The following is a 17,889-nucleotide window of genomic DNA, read 5'->3' as shown; positions in this document are numbered from 1 at the left end:
CCCCCCCCAGACTGCCGCTGCGCACCCCGGCCCCCTCCCCTGTACAGCCCCGTGCCGGGGGGACCCTGCCGTGCCCCCGCCGAGGTGGGGGGCAGCCCCCAGCCCCTGTAGGGGTAGCGCCCGCTGTAGACATAGTCGTTCTGTGTAGGGACCCCCCCCTTTCTAGTCCCTAGAGCCTTTAGAGCCCCCATTGCTTATCAAAACAAAATGGGGACCCCCCCCGTCCTCACAAAAAAAAAAAAAAAAAAAAACCAAAAAAACCCAACAAAAAAAACCCCCAAAACTGACCAAAAAAAAAAAAACAAACCAACAACAAACCACCCCCTCCCCTGCATCAATAAATGTAATTTGATTTTTTTTCAGAAGGCGCCGGCGTTCGGCTCTCGCTTTGCCTGGGGCTGGGTGGGGGGGGGTGTGCCAGGAACCAGGAGATCCGGGGACACACACACACACCCCCCATGCTCCGGGTTTATTGGTGGGTACAAAGCTTCACAGTTTGGAGTTCGCGCCGGAGCCAGGCAGCACCGAGTGCTGGGGAAGAGGTTGCAGACGCCCCCCCCCCCCTCCAGACCCCTAATCCACCCCCACCACCACCCACCACCCCCCCTAAAAAGCTGATACGAAATACAAAAAGGCACCCGCCATTAGTCGGCCCCGTCAACGTGGAGGGGAGTCCGGGGGGGCCCCGGCCGGGGGGTGCTGGGGCAGGGGTGCCCGTTGAGCTGGGTGGCCGCCGGTGCCTTCTTGGGGGCAAGGGGGCAGGCGGCCCCCCCGGGGCAGGTGCGCTTCGGGCTGGGTGCCGGCCGCTGCATCTTGTGCTCCAGCAGCATGTGGTTCTGGGGGGGCAGCCCCAGGCAGGCCCTGGCAGGGGGGGAAAGGGAGGGGGCTCAGGGATGGGCACCCCCAGTACCGGTGCACTGGGCACCCCCAGTGCCAGGAGCCAGCAGCTTTGGCGGGGGGGGGGGGCCGCGAGCCATCGGTGGCTGGGCAACCTGGGCACTGGGACCCACTGGTGCTGGGCACCACCCTGGGCGTTGGGACCCATGGGTGCTGGGCCCCACTGGTGTAGGACCCCCTGGGCGTTGGGCAGCCCCGGCACGGGGAACCGAGGTCCCATCCGCACCAGGACCTGTTGGTGCTGAGCGTCACCAGAACACCGGGACCCACCAGCACTGAACCCCCTGGGCACTGGGACCGTCACCTTTGGGCATCACGCACCAGGACGCATCGGCAGTGGGACCCACGTGTGATGGGCACCAGGACCCACTGGTGGGAGCGGCCTTGAGCACCAGTACCCACCAGGTGCCTTGGGCACCCTGTGCACCAGGACCCACTGGATTTGGCCACCCCACGCATGGGTGCTAGGCACCCAAAGACACCGGGACCCACTGGTGTCGGCACCCTGGCTATCAAGCACCGGGACCTCCTGCAAGCCTTGGGTGCCACCATGGGCGCCGGGGTGGGTGGGACCTGGCACCCACGAGCACAGGGACCCTCAGGGTACCTCAGGATGTTCTCGATGCAGCTGCGCTGGCGGAAGAGGGCGTTGACAACAGGGGTGCCCTCGGGCACCAGCGGGGCCTTGCAGAGGAAGGCGACGATGGAGAGGACGCTGTGGAAGCTCTGGAACTCGGGGTCAGCCTCGGTGCAGAAGGTGACGCGCTGGCACAGCTCCGTCAGGATGGCCAGGTCCAGGATGATGGGGCTAGCCAGCAGCGAGTCCTGCGGGCACCAAAGGGGGGGTGAGCCACCCCCCTGGGGACGTGCCACCCCCAGGGACACCCCGGTCACCCCCCCCACGCACCTCACACGTGTTGTGGATGACGATGGTGTTGGTGCCGCCCATCATGATCTCCGACGTGTACTCATCCAGCGCACGTTTGCTGTCCCCCACGTAGGGCACGTACTTGATCACCACCTGCGAAGCGACGTCCCCATCACCACCCTGCCACCCCCCCATCATCGTGTCCTCTTCCCCCCCCCCCCCCGGCCCCCAACTCACGCAGTGGTCGGGCTTGTCCTGGGGGCCGTACAGGATGGGGTTGGCCTGGACCGTGTCGTCCACCACGTTGCTCTTGGAGATCTCCTTGGAACGAAACTGCTGCGGGGCCGAGAGGTTCTTCCCGTCGTTGTTCCCCAGGTGGTTGTAGCTCACGATGGACTTGGTCTGGGCAGCGGTTGCGGGTGGGTCACCCCCTGTCACCCCCCCAACACGGGCAGGTCCCCCCCCGGGCCACCCCGTCCCCACGTACCTTGAGTCCAGCGCCCACCAAGAAGTCCACCAGCACCGACTTGAGCTTGGTCTGACCCGACTTGAAGTCGTCGCCGCAGATGAAGACGCGGTGCTGGGCGGCCAGCTCCACCGCCCCCGGCACGAAGGTGTTCTGGGGGGAGCCGTTGATGTAGGCGCAGCCCTCCAGGATGCTGGCCACGGCGAAGAGCGTGGACGGGGACACCTCCAGGCCTCGCTGCAGGGACACGGGGCGGCTCAGCACTAGCGCGGCGGTGTTGTCACCCACCCAGGTCCCCTCTCGCCTGTCCTCTGACCTCAATGGCCCGCAGCAGGTTGTCAGCGGTGTCGTTGAGCCCTGGTACGACGTCGCAGAAGCGCTCTGTGTTGGCCGTCCAGAGGACAATGACTTTGTCCACCCCGCTGGTCTCCCTGAAGTCCCGGATGTCCCTGCGGATCTGCTCCACCTGGGACGCCACCGAGGGGGATGCATCAGCACGGTGGCGTCCCTCCCGTCACCCACGTCCCCCCCCACCGCCACCGCCCCACCAGGACCTGCTCAGCCATGGACCCGCAGAGGACATTGTCCGCTCGCTCCTCCTGGTTGGCGGCGATGAACTCGGGGATGTAGATGGAGGGTCGGGGCTTCATCTTCTCCAGGTGGGGCCAGAGCTGCTCCTGCAGCGGCCAGTCCAGCACCTCCGCCCGCCGCATGGCCTCCGCCAGGTTCAGTGAGGAGATGTCCCAGCCTGGGGGACAAGAGGTGACCCCACTGCTCAGGGTCCCCCGCCCCATTGCGGGGTCCCCCCCATGTCCCACCTACCGTCGAAGACGATGTCATTGGGGTGCACCATGGGCAGCAGGTCACGGAAAGGCACGTAGACATCGCCGGCGGGGCCGGTGCCCAGGCAGACGGTGGAGGCTTGGAGCAGGGAGCCGTAGTAGTTTGCTTTCTGGGATGGAGAGCATGAGGATGAGGCACCGGCATGGGGGGGGTCCCCAGCACCCCCAAACCAGGGGGCTGGGGTTGCAGACCACCTCCGCAGGAGCAGGGAAGAGATCGGGGTGCAGGACTCAGGTGGAGACGGGAGCAGCCGAGCTCCGTGCCATCATCCCTGCCACGGTCACAGGCACCCACCTTGCGCCCCGTCTTGGTCATCCAGGACAGCCCCAGCTTGTTGGCCAGCACGGCCGCCGTCACCGTCGTGCCGTTGTTGCCCCCCCAGCCCACCAGCATCACCCCCAGCCGGGGGACCTGCCGCCCCGTCCGGAAGGTGAAGCGGGTTGAGCACGGCCGCACCTGCGGGTCAGAGACAGGGGACGCGTGGGGATGAGCAGAGCCACCGCCGAGCCCCCCTGCCAGCGCCCTGCCTGCCCTGCCCGTACCTTAGTGACGCCATTCTCCTTGCAGACGTGCACGGTGCTGTACGTGTACTTGGCCTCGATGAAGTCTTTGCTGTACGTGACGTCGGGGCTATCCACAAGGAATGTCTCTGCCATTGTTCCCGGAGCTGGAATAGGAGGAAATGGGTGTCAGCCCCGCAGGCCTGGCACGCCGGGGCCCCCCCCAGGCCCCCCACCCTGCTGGGACGCAGCTCTGGCACCGCTCCCTCCCAGACTGTGCCGCCGGTGGGGACTGTTGGCTCCCTGCCCCGCGGCCTCCCAGCGCAGCAGCGGGGGTGCCACCGCGGCCCCTTCCCACGCGTGACCCCGCTGCTGCCCCCAGGACAGGCGGGGAGCAGGGGAGGTGATTGTCCCGTCCCCGTCCCCCCCCCCCCAGCCCCAGGACCTCACTGAGCCCCCAGCAAGCTGGGAGGGTGCAGGGTCCCTGTCCTGCTCCGGGCTGGCAGGACGCTGTCCCCGCTGTCCCCTCCCCGGGGGGTGGCAGGGGGCACAGGAGGGCACGGGGGACCAGGGATGCTCCCCGAGGACATGGGGACAGGGGGTGTCCCTGCACCCTGGGGTGGCACAGGGGACATGGGGACAAGGGCTGTTCCCGCTCCCAGGGATGCCGGGGATTTGGGGACAAGCGCTGTCCCCGCTCCTGGGGGTGGCAGAGGGTGCGGGAGACATGGGGACGTGTCCCCGCACCCTGGGGTGCCGGGGGGAACGGGGGACACGGGGACTGAGCTGTCCCTGCACCCCAGGGTAGCAGAGGGTGCAGGGGATTTGGGGAAAGGGCTGTCCCCACTCCCGGGGGTGGCACGGGGGACACGGGGACAAGGGCTGTCCCCACTCCCGGGGGAGCAGGGGATTTAGGGACAGGGCTGTCCCCGCACCGCCGGCGTGTCCGGGGGCACGGGGGGACACGGGCCGGGGCCGCCCCCGCTCCCCAAGAACCGAACCTCTTCCCGGGGCCGCCCCCGCCCTCCCCGCGGGCACTCACCGGGCCGCGCCGGGCGCGCTGGAAGGCGGCGGTGCCGGTGCCGGTGCTGCCCCGCGGGGGATGATGCGAGCGCGGCTGCGGCCGCCCCGGCTCCCGCCGCTTAATCGGCTCCCAGGACCCGCCCCCCCCGGCCCCGCCCTCCCGGCCCCCGCGCGCCCCCCCCGCACGTGCCCCGCCGCCACCGGCACCGGCGCCCCCGGACACCCCCCCGGGGCTCCCCGGTCCCGGCTCCGCGGCAGGTGCGGGGCAGCCCCGGGTCCCGCCGGCGGCTCTTACCGGGGAGGGAGGGGGGGGTCGGCGGCGGGAGCGGGAGGCGAAGGCGGAGGGGAGCGGCCGCTGACCCGGGAAGGGGAAGTGGCGCCGGGGCCGGGGCCCGGGCCGGGGCTGGGGGTCCCGCCGCCGCCTTCCGGCTATTGACTCGGGCCGGCGGCTTCCTGCGCTGCCGGGGCCCTGCGCCTTCCCACGGGCGCCGTCCCACGGTGCCGCTCCCACGGTGCTGCCCGCCCTGCCCCGCCACCGGCAGCCCGGCCCCCGTGTCCTGCAGCCTCCGGCACCGGCACCCCAGAGGCCTCGGCGCCCTGCACGCCCCCCACATGGGCACCCCAAGGGTTCTGGCACCAGCACCCTGCACACCCCACACCCCCCCCACGGGGCACCCCAGAGCCACCGGCATCGGCACCCCAGCACCCTGCAGCCTCCCCCCCGGGCACCCCGAAGGCCGTGGCAGTGGCACCCCGCACCCCCCCCACGCACCCCGCATCCCCTGGCACAGGCCCCCCCCCCGCCCCCCCCCTCCGCCCCACGGCCGCCCCTCGGGCACCCCCTGCCCGATGCCCCCATCCCATCCCGGGCAGCCGCCGTTGGCGATGCCGGGGGGCAGCGGGGCCCTGCGTGAGGCCGCACCCCACATGTCGGCCATGGGAGCGCGGGGGGGGATGCCCGGGGGCCGCTCCCGCCCGCCGCGGATAAAGGGCAGCGTGGCAGCGAGGGGCCGTGGCTGGCACCCCGCTCGGCGGCCCCGGGGGGGCCCGGCTGCCTTTCAATGGGCAGGCCCCGCTTCAAAGGAGCCCCCGGAGCAGGAGCAACGCCCGGGCGGGCCCCGGCCCCTTCCCCACCCTCGCTCCCCGCAGACGTGGCAAGGACGGCTCTGCCACCCACCCGGGGCCCTGGCTCCGTGGGGGGAAGCTGGCACTGCCACCCACCCTCCCGGCACGGAACGGGATGGGATGGGACCACCGGGGCCAACCCCGGGGGCACCTGCCGCCGGCCGGGACCGGGGCAGCCGCGGGGAGAGGCGGCGGCGGGCATGGCGGTGCCGGGGGGCCGCGTCCGGCCCCTTGGCCATGGAGGAACAATGATCCCTTGGTGCCGGGCTGGAGGACAAAACGAGCCCTGCGCTGGAATGCCAGTGCCTCAGCAAATTATTGAAACAAAAATAACATTTCTTTGTACAATAATCCTGGGGCGGGGAGGGTCTGGGCAGCGCTGCCAGGGGCCCAGAACTGGTATTTTTCCACTGCTTTCCTTTTTTTTTTTTTTTTTTTTTTTTTTTTTTTTTTTTTTGCCCCCCTCCCATAACTCCCACCATTGTTCCTTCCCCCACTCCCTTCCCACTCCTCCCACGCTCGGCACCGCATGAGCGGGGCTCCCTTGTTCCCGCTCGCCCAACGCGTTCATGGGCCGGGAGCCCGGGCCAGCCGCCCAGCGCCTTCGGCTCCCCAGCTGCCGGGGGCTGGCGAGGGGCCAGGCGAGCCGCGGAGCCATAGCGACCGGCCCGGTCCCCCAGCAACGGTACCCACTCCTCTGTTCCAGCAGACACCCCCCCCCCCTTCATCCCTGGGGATGGGTGTCTGGGCCACGAAGCAGCCCCCCCCCCCCCCCCAGCAGCCCCCATTTGCGGGACCCAGGGCAGCACAAACTCATCGGTGGTTCATTATAAGCAGGTTCAGGGCCGGATTCTGCAAGAGATGGTGCTGCTGGCAGAGATGCTCCATGCGCTGGGAAGGGCCTGGTCTTGGGGGACGCAGGCAGGAACCCCTCTCGTCCCCCCAGGCAGGTCAAAGCCAACCCAAGCAGCCCCAGATTTCTGCGTTACAGACACAAAGAGCCCCGGCGCTCCCTGGCCATGTTTTCCTCTGTTCACAGTTGGGTTTTTTCCCCTCGTGTAAAACAATCCCCAGGCTCTGACCCTTTGTTATCTCTGCCCCCGCCGGCTGCTCGCAGCTCCTTGTCCTCTCCTCCCTATCCCTACGCTGTCACTCTCCAGGTGCTGCATGCCCAAGGACGGACCCACGCACGGAAAGGGATGGAGGGAACGGGTGATTCGGGGTGGTTGCGCTCAGCAGAGGAGGTGCAGCAGCTGCTCTGCGAGAGGGACCAGCGCCATCGGACCATGTCAAGGACAAATTATTCTAATGAGCTTCCTCCTATAAACAAGCCACGAGCAAAAGGTGCACGGGGAGGAAAAAAACCACGCTGCTTTTGTTGTATTTCAAGCATCCCTCAAACCTGACCGGGGCAGCCAGGACACTGCAGGGTCATCTCTACCTTCCCACACATGTGTGACCTTAATTTAAGGGCAGCTTGTGCCTGATCCAGTGCAAAATGACACTTTTCCCAGCTGTGACCTGAATTACCAGAGCCCAGGGCTCCTCCTGAACCTGCATGGTGGGCTCAGCTCTGGCACGCAGGAGGGACACACAGACACAGCCCGAAATAGATGCTGCTCCTCGTCCCCACGCCACAGTCCCCAGGGAGGGCCGGCAGCCGGGTTTCGGCTGGGTGCAGATAAGGAGGCTGCAGCAGCAGGAGCCCGGCTGGCTCTGGCACAGCAGACGCAGCCAGTAAATTTCCACTGGGGCAGCTCCGAGTTAATGAGCTCAGTGCCTGACCCCAGCCAGAGCAGGAGCTGCCAGCGGTTGAGAGGAATTCCCCAGGAAAGCTGGGATGGGACAGGAAGGGACGGAGACCTGTCCCGCATGAGCGTCCCCATGCACATCCCAGGGGACAGCCTCTCATTGGATGAACATCCCAGGGGTGAGGCTCACACAAATGAGGAATTAAAGATGGTAAAACAGAGGCCCAGGGTGCGTGGCTTGGCTCAGAGGTGGCATTTGGAACTGAAAAGAAAAAAAAAAAAAAAAAAAAAAGATTTAGGGATTTGCGGGAGCATCAGCTCGTCCAACGTGTCTCAGCTCTTGCTCTGTAACCGAGTGCCCTGTGGGAGCAAACCCTCGCCAGCCGTGGGAGCATCGCCTGCCTGCACGGGTGCTCATGCTGTTCTGTCAACTCCAAGGTCAAGGCTCGCGAGACAGGACCAAGCAGAGCCTCCCCTGTTCCCCCCCACCTTAAAAAACAGCTAAGGCATTTGTAAGATGTTATTCGATAGCTGGGATATTTTCCCTTTCTCCATATTTTGCTATTTTGGAGGTAGAACCAGAATCCTGCACTAAAGCAAAGCGAGCTGTAGATGAACACAAGCTCGTTACGTACGCAAGTGGATCAAGCACGACCTATGCCAGCACTTCTGGTCTCGAGCCCAGTGAACCTGTGACTGTCACCCACGGGTAGAGGGGATCCCAAAGCAGGCAGCAAAGCAACCACTGACGGAAACCAGAAGTTATTCAGAGCAGATTTTGGTATGAGCAGTCACTGGAGTGGTTTTATACTCTGCTTTGTAATTCTGCCTGCTCCAGCCACACTGAGCAGCAGACCCAGGACCAGAGCAAGCAGCCATCACGACAACAGAAATAAGGGACAAAGTCTCGATACAACCGAGATGCTATTTGTATTATTTGCATCCCGAGCTTTAGCTGGCTGATTCAGACCCGTGGGTGGAGGTGGGAGCTCCAGCAGCATGGACAGGCAGCGCGGTGGCAGAGTCTATGCCAGGCTCATCCCCACGTCACTGCTCCAGCAGCATCCACATCGCTGCTCCAGCTCCCTACGGATGTGACTCACCCCCAACACGAGCGATCTCAGACGTCAGACCCAGCTCAGCTCAGCGGCAGGGAAAGGCAGCAGCCTCTTCCGCAGATGTGGCCGAGCGGAGGCACCTGAACCAGGCCTGGACCCTCCCCAGCAGCCCCGGACCAGGGCTACGTGCTGTCAGAAAGAGCCACCATCACCTTGGAAGTCGCAGCATCACCGATCCCGAGGGAAGCACCAAGGACCTCGTTTGCCCACACCACCTCCAAGCCCCCCTGCTGCTCCTGCCGTCTGCCCGGGGCCATACACCCTCCAGCCTCCCGCGCTCGTAGGACATCCCTGTAAAGCCAACCTCCACACCGACACCAGCGATGGGTGCCTCTTTGAAAGCAGCTTTTCCCTCCCCCCAAAAACCTGGGCGCTGCTGCCATTGGGGTGGGAGGACCCCCAGCTCCTGCACAGAGATGCTGATCCCAGCGAGGCTGCTCCGGGGCAGCATTTCTGGGCGAGGGCTCTCCCCGTATGTGGCAAGCAGCCAGAAAATAGATGGCCCATGCTGAGCACCTTTTCTTTCTCATGTTTCTTACCTACTGCTCCAATAACTTTAACTCCCTCAACTGACTCGGTCCCTTTAAGTCTCCTGCTTTCAAACTCCATGCCAGCCATTTATCACCTTTCCGAGTTTTCTTGCAGTAAGAAGCACTGAAAATATACAACCTTATTGTTTGCTTGTTTTCCAATACAGTGAATTTATTATATGTTGCAAAATCAGCATTCAGCTTTTTAGTGTACAAAAAAGACACTAGCTCTTAAGAAAAGATTAGGAAAGCTGAAGACTATGCTGCCTTTAAATTGTAACATTTTGGCAAAGTGAAAAGCTCTTTTGTAAACTCCAACTCCATGGCTCAATATAGTTTTATCCACAGTACAATATTACAAAGTAAAACACAGTATCAATAAGTTAAGATCATACTTAATCACCTAGAACTGGTTTCTATTAACCCAAAAAGCACAAAATTTGCCTAGCTTCATAATCTCTAAAGGAAAAAAAAAAAAAAGGCAGATTCTACTACAATTCTTTAACACAGTCCAAAAGAAAAGTGAAGCAGAAAGTTGTTGAATGCTAATTGGGTCTCACAGTTTGGATATTCATTAAATATTTTCAGTTTTTATATTCAAATTTTAGAAGTTCCAGAATATACATGTAAATGTACACAATACATCTTTGTATACAACTCTGTTTGCAAAAATATCTTATAGCAGATGTATAAAGACTGAGATCCATCTCTATCCCCCGCCCCCCCAAGCAACAACAACAAAAAAAACCAAACCCCATTCAAAATATTAAGGATCAGAAGGAGAAGTGTTTCCATGGAAGAATTTACTCATCCTGGGTTTGTAGCTGCTACCTCTTCTGCCATCCAAGTTTGGGGCTCCTCGCGCACCACAGTTGGAGATGAAGGTCCCACCAAGCCCCACAGCTCGGCACCGGGAAATTCAGCCGAAATGCATGTCACCACCGGCTGGCGATGTCCCTCACGGGTCTGGCACTTGTTTTGCAGTGACAAATCCCACAGTGGGTCCGAGAAAGCGTGGCATCCTGTTTCCTCCACACAGCCGAACGCCCCCTTCCCGGATTCCTGCGGCTCTGGTGAAATCCACCTCAGTGCACATTCACAGCCACGGGAAGTTTGCTGGAATCAGGAGCCTAGGCGAGGCTCGAGGTCAGAAATCATCACCAGCTGCCGCTTACTGCATAAGGAACTGCCCCGACCAGGTGCAAGACCCCACCGAGCAGGAGGACAAAGTTTTTCTGGCCAAAAGCTCATCGCCTTTAATTCTGGTGTGTTTTCCAGCACAGGAGACAGGCAGCATTACACAAACGGGTATGCCCGCAAGAGAAACAGCTCCCTAACCTCCAGTCGTCTTTATTCGGAGAGGAAGAGACAGGATTGAAGCATTCCCCGAGTCCCAAGATGCTCCTCGGGATTTCCCTAGCAGGGCTCTCTGGGGTGCTCACCCTACGGACTGCCGCGCTCCTTGGACATCACATCTCTTCCCCCCGCTCCTTCACCGCTCTGCTTCTGAACAGGTTTGGGTTTTGCAGACCAGCAGAAAAAGGGGGTTTTCCAGTGGCAGTCTGTAGACCACGGCCGGAGGGTCACCGGGCCAGTAACGCACAGCTCAGCCCCGTCCCTTCAGCCGTTGGCTTTCGTTTGGAGAACAGGATGGCAAAGTCCTGGTGAGTGCTGGATGCGAGGCGGCAGGGAGGGGAACTCAGAACATTGCAAGCGACAAAGCAAAGCGGTGGCCCTGGCCAGATGACACAGCAAAACCAATCAGGCCAGAATGGAATTATGATTATTATTTTTTTCTTTTTTTTTTTTTTTATAATACAGTAGATGGACCCACTTTTTTGTTTTTGGGGGGGTGGAAAAAAAATAAAATACTCCTTGTGTAAGAACTGTTTCCCTCCTTAACTCTGCCATTCCGCTCCTTCAAAGGGTGAAAGACTCTTCAGTGCAACCTCCAAAGGAAGGAGACACCACAGGAAAGTAATCCTTTACTTTGAGATAAACGGAAGCGGGAAGAAGTCAAATCACACAGGCTGGCAGGATTAAAAGGGGAGAGGGGAGAGAAAGAAATAGCAGAGTTAAAGGACACCTTTGTGCTTTTTGGCGTGTTTCTCACACCCTGGCCATACTCTAAAAATGTTCCCTTCAAGTCCAAAAAAAAAAAAAAAACCATCAAGAAGAAAGACTGCACGGAGAAACTGGCTAGATAAAGCACAACAGTGGAAGTGACCCGCATGGGAAAACGCTACCTTACTTCTCTCACGCTCGGGCGCCTGTTCTGAGAATGATTTTCTGCTGCTGCTGCTTTGGAAATGCACAAAAAACAGAAGAAGAAAGCATCCCCCGCCCCCCTCCCCTCTTATGGGTCAGTACAGGTAATAAAATAACTTCTCTGGGTAACTAGCCGATAAGCTTTAGTAATACTGCAGTTATAAGACAGGAAAGGTTCTGAAACACTTGGCCTAAAAGGAAAAGGGAGGCACAGTTTTAGAAAAAGATGCTTTTTTTGTTTAAATACAAAAATAGACCATAGTCTCATTAGCAATTAGTAAAATTGGCTGCCTTGGTATAAAATTATAAAAGTCAAAGACAGACAGGTCTCAATCTTCCCAGCATTGGTACGTGAAAGGTAATGCAGGCAGAGTGGACTGAGCATGCTGGAGAGGCCACTGCAAAAATGTTTACACCCGCTGCTTATAAACACACAAGCAGATTTAAGAAAAAGAAAAAAGGTGTTGTTTGGTTTTTTGTTTTTGAACATGAAGGATCCACCTCTGCACTGCACAAGGAACTCGGCGCAGATCCCCGGGCTGATCCCCTCCTACCGACACAACCACCTCAAAAGAGCACACACCGGAGATGACAAAAGCAGGAACAAACAACGAGAGCTCTGGGTACTTGGTGTATTTAACGCGGTGCCATGTAGAGCAGACAGCTTGCATATGAACAGTCGCAGGTGCCAGAGAAGGAGGTAACCTAGCAGCATTCCAGTTCCTCACCATTTGGACAATTTGTAACCCAGTGGACCTGGGCCAGGGGTAATTACACTTCATGCCAAACTTTAATCCATGAAAACTACTGATTCTTAACCTTTGGGAGCTTCGTTCACTTTAGGCAACTTTTCCCTTAAGTGTCAAACGCTGGCTTCAAATAAGGAGGTTTTTTTTTTTTTTTTTTTTTCCATTTGTTACATTCCAACATTCAGAGAGGCTAAAACTCGAGAAGACCATGTCAGGCACAGGGCTTGCAACCCGGCTCAGACACAGACATGACAGATTCGGCATCGTAAGTAATCCCCAAATTCTTCAACCACGAGGAATTAATGCTCATCTCTGAAAGGAATCTAGTTGTATAAAAGGGAACGTAACGTCCAGGTGACTTTTTTGCCCTACCCAGTCCAGATTAGTGCCAGCTAAAACTGCTGTTGGTCATACTCTGCTATCAGTTTTTTAATATGAGCCAGTTTGTTGTGGAGGTATTCGCAGCGGTTCTTCTCTTGGCTGTAATTGGGGTTAGTCTGTAAAGAAAAAATGAAAATGCAGTGATGGAAGGCAATTGTTCGGAACTCGGCGACACCTATGCTGAACTCAGACAAAGCTATTGGACCTCAGACCATAAATACACGATGAAGGAATGAAGCTCTCAAGCTGGAGGAGTAGATACCCATTTAAAACGGACCTCCTCTTTTCAAACAAGGCAAAGAACAAAATTGCTCTTCATGGATACCCAGCTCCAAGAGCCTCATCACAGGGAAAGGAGTGCACCTTGAGCGAGGCTCAGTCTAACTCGGGGCAGCTGGGCCACACACCTCAGCTTCCAGCAAGCCTCACCTGCCCTTTGCCCCCACATTAGCACTGAATTGTGCAAGCCTGGGCTTGTAAGCTGAACTTACAACACACAGGGAATCCCTTCAAAAAGCTCCAAAAATCCCTCAGGGACAGCAGAGTTCAGGGCCAAATTTGTAGATTTTTTAAAAAAATACAAAACAAACCCCACCCCTGGTGTATGGATGCCCCCGCCTGCCTTGGCATTTCTACCTCATCCAGCTACACCATAAATCCCTCCAGTCAACAACTGTTGCTTTATATATACATAGAGAGATGTAAAGCATTCTGCGTGCCCCACACACCAAAAAACCATGCTGAGCCCCGCAGGGGACTACGTACCCAAGCGACTCACACTAGAGACTGCGCTCAAATCATGCCAAATATACCAGCAGACCCCAAGACCCAGAGGATCATGTTATCACTCAGCCCGTGCATCCCAAATACAAACTGTTCTCTCACTTGATGGGATAAAAGCACTAATTTAACACATTCATTCTTGGCCTAGCACGCCACTAACGCAACTGAATGCTACCCAGGATCCAAGGAGCAGCCTCAAGTCCCCACAAATCCTCTCTGAATCGGGAAGGGATCACGTTTTGGACAAGCTCAAGCTGAACAACAATCTGCTATGAAGCTTCAGAGACTGGGTTTTTCACTTGGCAAGTACCCATCTCTTTCAGTCGCACTAGGGGCACCACCCAAGAGCCTTTTTTGTAGCCTTTTTTTTTTTTACTTACCTTTTTAATTTTCCGATACTCCTGTAAAATTTGATCATGGATGGTCTAAAAAGGAAAAGACAGCTTATTGTTTTCAAGCGAGCCAACAGTCCTGCAACCTACCGCAGTAGGCAAGCATTTACTGACGGTTGAACGTACACATTTCTTCTAAATACCAACCCAAATGAATCTACCCCCTCCACGACTTCCCCCTGTGAGATCTGATGGCTACCCAGCCTCACTGACTCCATTCCTATACTGGTGCTGCCACCAGAAGCGCTGGAAGGATCAGGCCCCATTCCCCAGCCATGACAACTACCTGAAACAGGCACTTGGGTTGGCAGGGTAATTGATATTTCCTCCAAAGCTCAGACTAATTTTTCCCCAAGATATAAAAATAATTCAGTGAGGCATCACTGAATTTCTCAAAGAGAGGGGAAGGATGTTTGAGGGAGGAAACAGCGCTTAGTACAATAGGTGCTCTGTAAAAACCTGTTTATTATACTCAATGAGACTTACTTTCTCAAGATAATGAATAGTTAAAGCTCTTTTAAAATCAGTCTGACAAGTCGAATAACGCTACATTATTAAGATCAAAGATTCCAGAGAAACAGATGACCCCGTACTAACTCCCCTTCCAGCCCCGATACGCTACCATATGTGCGAATATGAGTTTTCTGGCTGGGATACACTAATAGCTTCCAGCAGCTTTTGGCTAAAGACGCCAATTGTCTCACTGAGGCCTTTCCTTGTCAACAAGTACCATGATGTGTGCTCCAGCTTGAAAACGAAAGAACACAGAGCTGTTTTAAGAACAGTCTACAAAGCTGTCAGCTGTGTGCACGTTCCACATCCACCAGTTTGGGGCTCTGGGCAGTACGTTTTAGACACCAACCCATCCCAAACAGCCCTGTGTAGAGAGCGATTAAAACAAGCTGTAGCACCGCCACTTGCAGAAATAGCTTTTTGAAAAACAGATTTCTGTTTCTACCTTGTATTCTTCAGAGCCCTGCAAAAGTTGCTTCAGCTTGGCATCTAACTGCGTAAACCGTCGAGTTATCCTCTCTATCCGAGCGTGCAAGTCTCTGTACTCGTTGTATTCTGCATTGAAGTCATTTTTGTAACTCTGACGCTGCTCCGAAGAGGAAATGGCTGCATATTTTCTGGAGGGAGAATAATTTAGTTAATTGGTTTAGTAAGTCTTCTATCCAGACAGCACGAACACTGCAATGTCAAAACCAGGATGCCAAGTCTACCAGGTGACTGCATTTGAAAGCAAATAGAGGCTCTTAAGATTTGCATTACAGTAGCACGGAGGTAACCGTTGGGATTATTGCCTCGACCTCTGCTGTGTAAAACAAGACAGTGTTTGCTCTCAAAAGTCTCCTATCTATGCCAGATAGGGTGGAATATGCAGGTACAGCCCAAGCCTGGGAGCAGCTGAGGGTGTAGGAGGACATTCAGATAGCACTGCTACAGCTTTTCTAACTCCTGCTGTCCCGCGGAACATGGAGTTCTGCATCTGTGCCAGACCTTGGAACAGCAGGAATACGATGCTTCCAGTGTAAAGTCTTTAAAAGGAACACAAAAAGCATTCAGCTATCGTTGCAAAATGCTCACAGTACAAGAAACCATGTTGAATAGACTGAATGTATGTCCGCTACCTTCGGAAGATACCCAACGTGAATTGAACGCAAAAGCTCGTGTTTAACAGATGTGCCTTTGAGGCCCTTTGAAAGTTATTCAGCTCAAGAAAAAGCCATTAAACCTGACAGTTTGCGGAAAGCCCAGCAGCCATTCCTCTGATGACAAAACTCATCTCTTTGTAGGTGATGACTCTACTTTGCCACCTTACACTGTCTGCAGCAGTGCCAGCTCAGTACATGAGCACATATAAACTAACTTAGATATCAAATTAAGGGAAAACTTCCACTCTGTTAACCTAAACGTGCTCTAGCCTTCAAGAACCGATTCCTTGCTAGGGGTTGCTATAATTAAGCATCTACAAAGGATACGCTACTATGAGATAAGGAAGTTGTCCTCACCGGCACGAAACATATGCCTCTGTGATCAAAACGGCAGAGACAGCTCTTATAATTTAAAGGAGCTGACCATCAAAACAGTCAGATCATGCCAAAAGGGGAGACAACAAAGCTTACAGGAGTTCAAAGAAATCTTGTAAGGTTTATGGAGGTGGACTGAGGAGCTGCAATATCCCTCAGTAGGAGGGATCAGCACATCTGCTGTACAAAAAAAAAAAAAACCCAGCCATCTGTATTCTTCTGAATGGTACTAGAAATGCCAACTCAAAGCAGTTCGTATAGTTCCTACAGCCCAGCAAACCACAGTTCTGTAACCATACAGGAACCCTATCTATCCTCTAGTCAACTCCAGAGACTGCTCCTGCAGAGCCAAGAGCGGATGCCACCACTGCTGCCTCCTCCTCCTCCATCTCTTCCCTCCAAGTGATCACAGCACAGCCAAACCAGATCTGATGGCGTTAAAAACCCTGGCTGAGACGTACGCAGGGAACATCACCCACAGCTACCCTTCTTCACTGTCACAGAGCTTTGTCTGTAACAGGTTTGGCTTTATGCAGATTTTTGGCTTTATGCACAGGGATTTTTGTCCTTCAGCAGACAAGTATATTGTTTAATTAACCTCAAGGGGATCTGATTAAAAAGTCAAGAGGTGAAACAACTCACATCCTAACCCACGGGTTATAACCTCCCCATGAAGAATATTTCACTAGTTTATGCAGATGATCTTGGCTCTGAACAGGGGAAGAATTAGCTAACCTCTCAAAATCCTTTCTTGCCCTGTCTCTCACAGCATTAAAGCAGATAATTTCCCCTCAAAAGTTTCCAATTGTAACACGGAGATGTGTAATCCTTTCAAAGCCCTTCAAGGTATGCGATGTTTCTTGAAGTACTTTAAGAATTGGTTTATAGGAAGATAACCTTGAACTCCATGAGGAGGTAAAGAACAGATCTGGTGCCACGTTTAGTCTCTGGAACTATCTGCAAAGTTGGATTTATTCTTTCTTTTTTTTAAACCCACCTTACGAAGTTATATCGAGTAACAATAAAGTCCAACAAAATTCCCACTACATTGCAATTTGTAGCTTGACACATGATCCCAAAGCAATGAAGCGACTGATAAATATACTTACAATAAATAATCTGGCATTTCTGAAGTTGATGTTGGTACACTAGAATTATTGCATGTTCCATTTAAACCTGAAAAAATAAAGACTTGTTTATAGACATCCTTAAACTTTAAAGTTCTATGCAATTAAACTTCAAATTCATAAACTTATTTGCAATATACGGTCCATAGAATTCTAAAGGACTTCTGGTTTTGCTTTGAACTGACAAAGATAGAAGATCCACAATAAGGTGGGTGAAACTTCAAGGCTTCTCTAATATTTGTCTGTCAGCAAAACAATATCAACATTAGCCAATGCACTGAGCAGCACAAAAACTTAATTGGTTTATAAACACTGCCTGCAGGGAGGGATAACACTGATATCACCACTGCTAAACAAATTTATGAGTCCAGTTGCACAGAACAGAGCGCCAAGCAAGGTGCACATTCCTTTCTCCTGATTCTACACGATATAGTTTCCTACTATTAATACTCCAGGTTCAGATTCCTACTATTAATACTCTAGGGTACAACAGAGAGGTTTATAAGGCATACAGCTTTTTCCTCACATAGCTCTACTGCCCTGTAGACAAATCAAAGTGCTCTCTGCTCGATGAAGAAACGTGAATCAAGCAAGGCTCAACTAAGAATGTTTAGGAGTTTCAGTGAAGGGACCAAAGACCTCAAGAGGAACGGGATTCTGAATGTGAGCCTAAACCAGACCCCATCCTCAGCACTGTGCTGTTAGCTTGGAGGAAGAAAGCAGTCAGATACAGGCTTGAAAAGGGATATTTCTCAGAAAATGTGTTTTATACTGGAAGTCCTAATCAGAAAGCCAACTGCGTCCATGAGAAGGCAGCAAAATAAGAGGCAGGAGAAGCCACAAGTGAAGAAGGCTGCAAAGGATTTAACTCAGACGCTTCACAAAACTGTTTCTTATTTCCAAGCCTGTAACTTAGAGCAAGCGGTACCTTGATTGCATTTCCCCAGATGCACAGGAAAGGTACGTGCGAGCCCCAGGCCTCACCCATCCCTACACTCCCCTACACTCTTACTTCACAATTATTATCCCAGGTAAACT

The 17,889-nt window shown here is 55.2% G+C and overlaps 2 protein-coding genes across 3 annotated transcripts in view; both read right to left on the bottom strand.

Annotated features, from left to right (window-relative positions):
• Positions 1-454: 454 nt before the first annotated feature.
• On the bottom strand, positions 455-4,757 carry ISYNA1 (inositol-3-phosphate synthase 1). The gene is made up of 11 exons (XM_054805405.1): positions 4,617-4,757; positions 3,617-3,741; positions 3,369-3,530; positions 3,054-3,183; positions 2,786-2,979; positions 2,548-2,697; positions 2,253-2,468; positions 2,003-2,167; positions 1,805-1,918; positions 1,505-1,722; positions 455-861 (listed from the first exon to the last, which is right to left on the bottom strand). The coding sequence occupies exons 2-11, from the start codon at positions 3,728-3,730 to the stop codon at positions 645-647; spliced, it is 1,680 nt and encodes a 559-aa protein (XP_054661380.1). The 5' UTR covers positions 3,731-3,741; positions 4,617-4,757; the 3' UTR covers positions 455-644.
• A 4,510-nt stretch (positions 4,758-9,267) lies between these two features.
• ELL (elongation factor for RNA polymerase II) overlaps positions 9,268-17,889 on the bottom strand; it is a 55,433-nt gene continuing 46,811 nt past the window's right edge. For both annotated transcript variants that reach the window (XM_054805250.1, XM_054805251.1), the window contains 4 exons: positions 16,834-16,900; positions 14,653-14,824; positions 13,683-13,727; positions 9,268-12,635 (listed from right to left, as the gene is read on the bottom strand). In XM_054805250.1, coding sequence (XP_054661225.1) covers positions 12,531-12,635; positions 13,683-13,727; positions 14,653-14,824; positions 16,834-16,900 — 389 coding nt within the window. In that variant the 3' untranslated portion in view covers positions 9,268-12,530. The remainder of the gene's footprint in view (positions 12,636-13,682; positions 13,728-14,652; positions 14,825-16,833; positions 16,901-17,889) is intronic.

Source organism: Grus americana, chromosome 28 (assembly GCF_028858705.1).
Source record: "Grus americana isolate bGruAme1 chromosome 28, bGruAme1.mat, whole genome shotgun sequence".
NCBI classification, from domain to species: domain Eukaryota; kingdom Metazoa; phylum Chordata; class Aves; order Gruiformes; family Gruidae; genus Grus; species Grus americana.
The sequence above is the reverse complement of the archived record's forward strand: the minus strand, read 5'-3'. Positions and strand labels throughout refer to the sequence as shown.

Excerpts from the sequence above, each read along its gene's own strand:
- ISYNA1 (XM_054805405.1), bottom strand. The coding sequence starts at position 3,730 with ATGGCAGAGACATTCCTTGTGGATAGCCCCGACGTCACGTACAGCAAA. Across the intron at positions 2,698-2,785 it reads GCGGGTCCATGGCTGAGCAG|GTGGAGCAGATCCGCAGGGA; the intron begins GTCCTGGTGGGG and ends GTGGCGTCCCAG. Across the intron at positions 1,919-2,002 it reads AGGACAAGCCCGACCACTGC|GTGGTGATCAAGTACGTGCC; the intron begins GTGAGTTGGGGG and ends GTCGCTTCGCAG.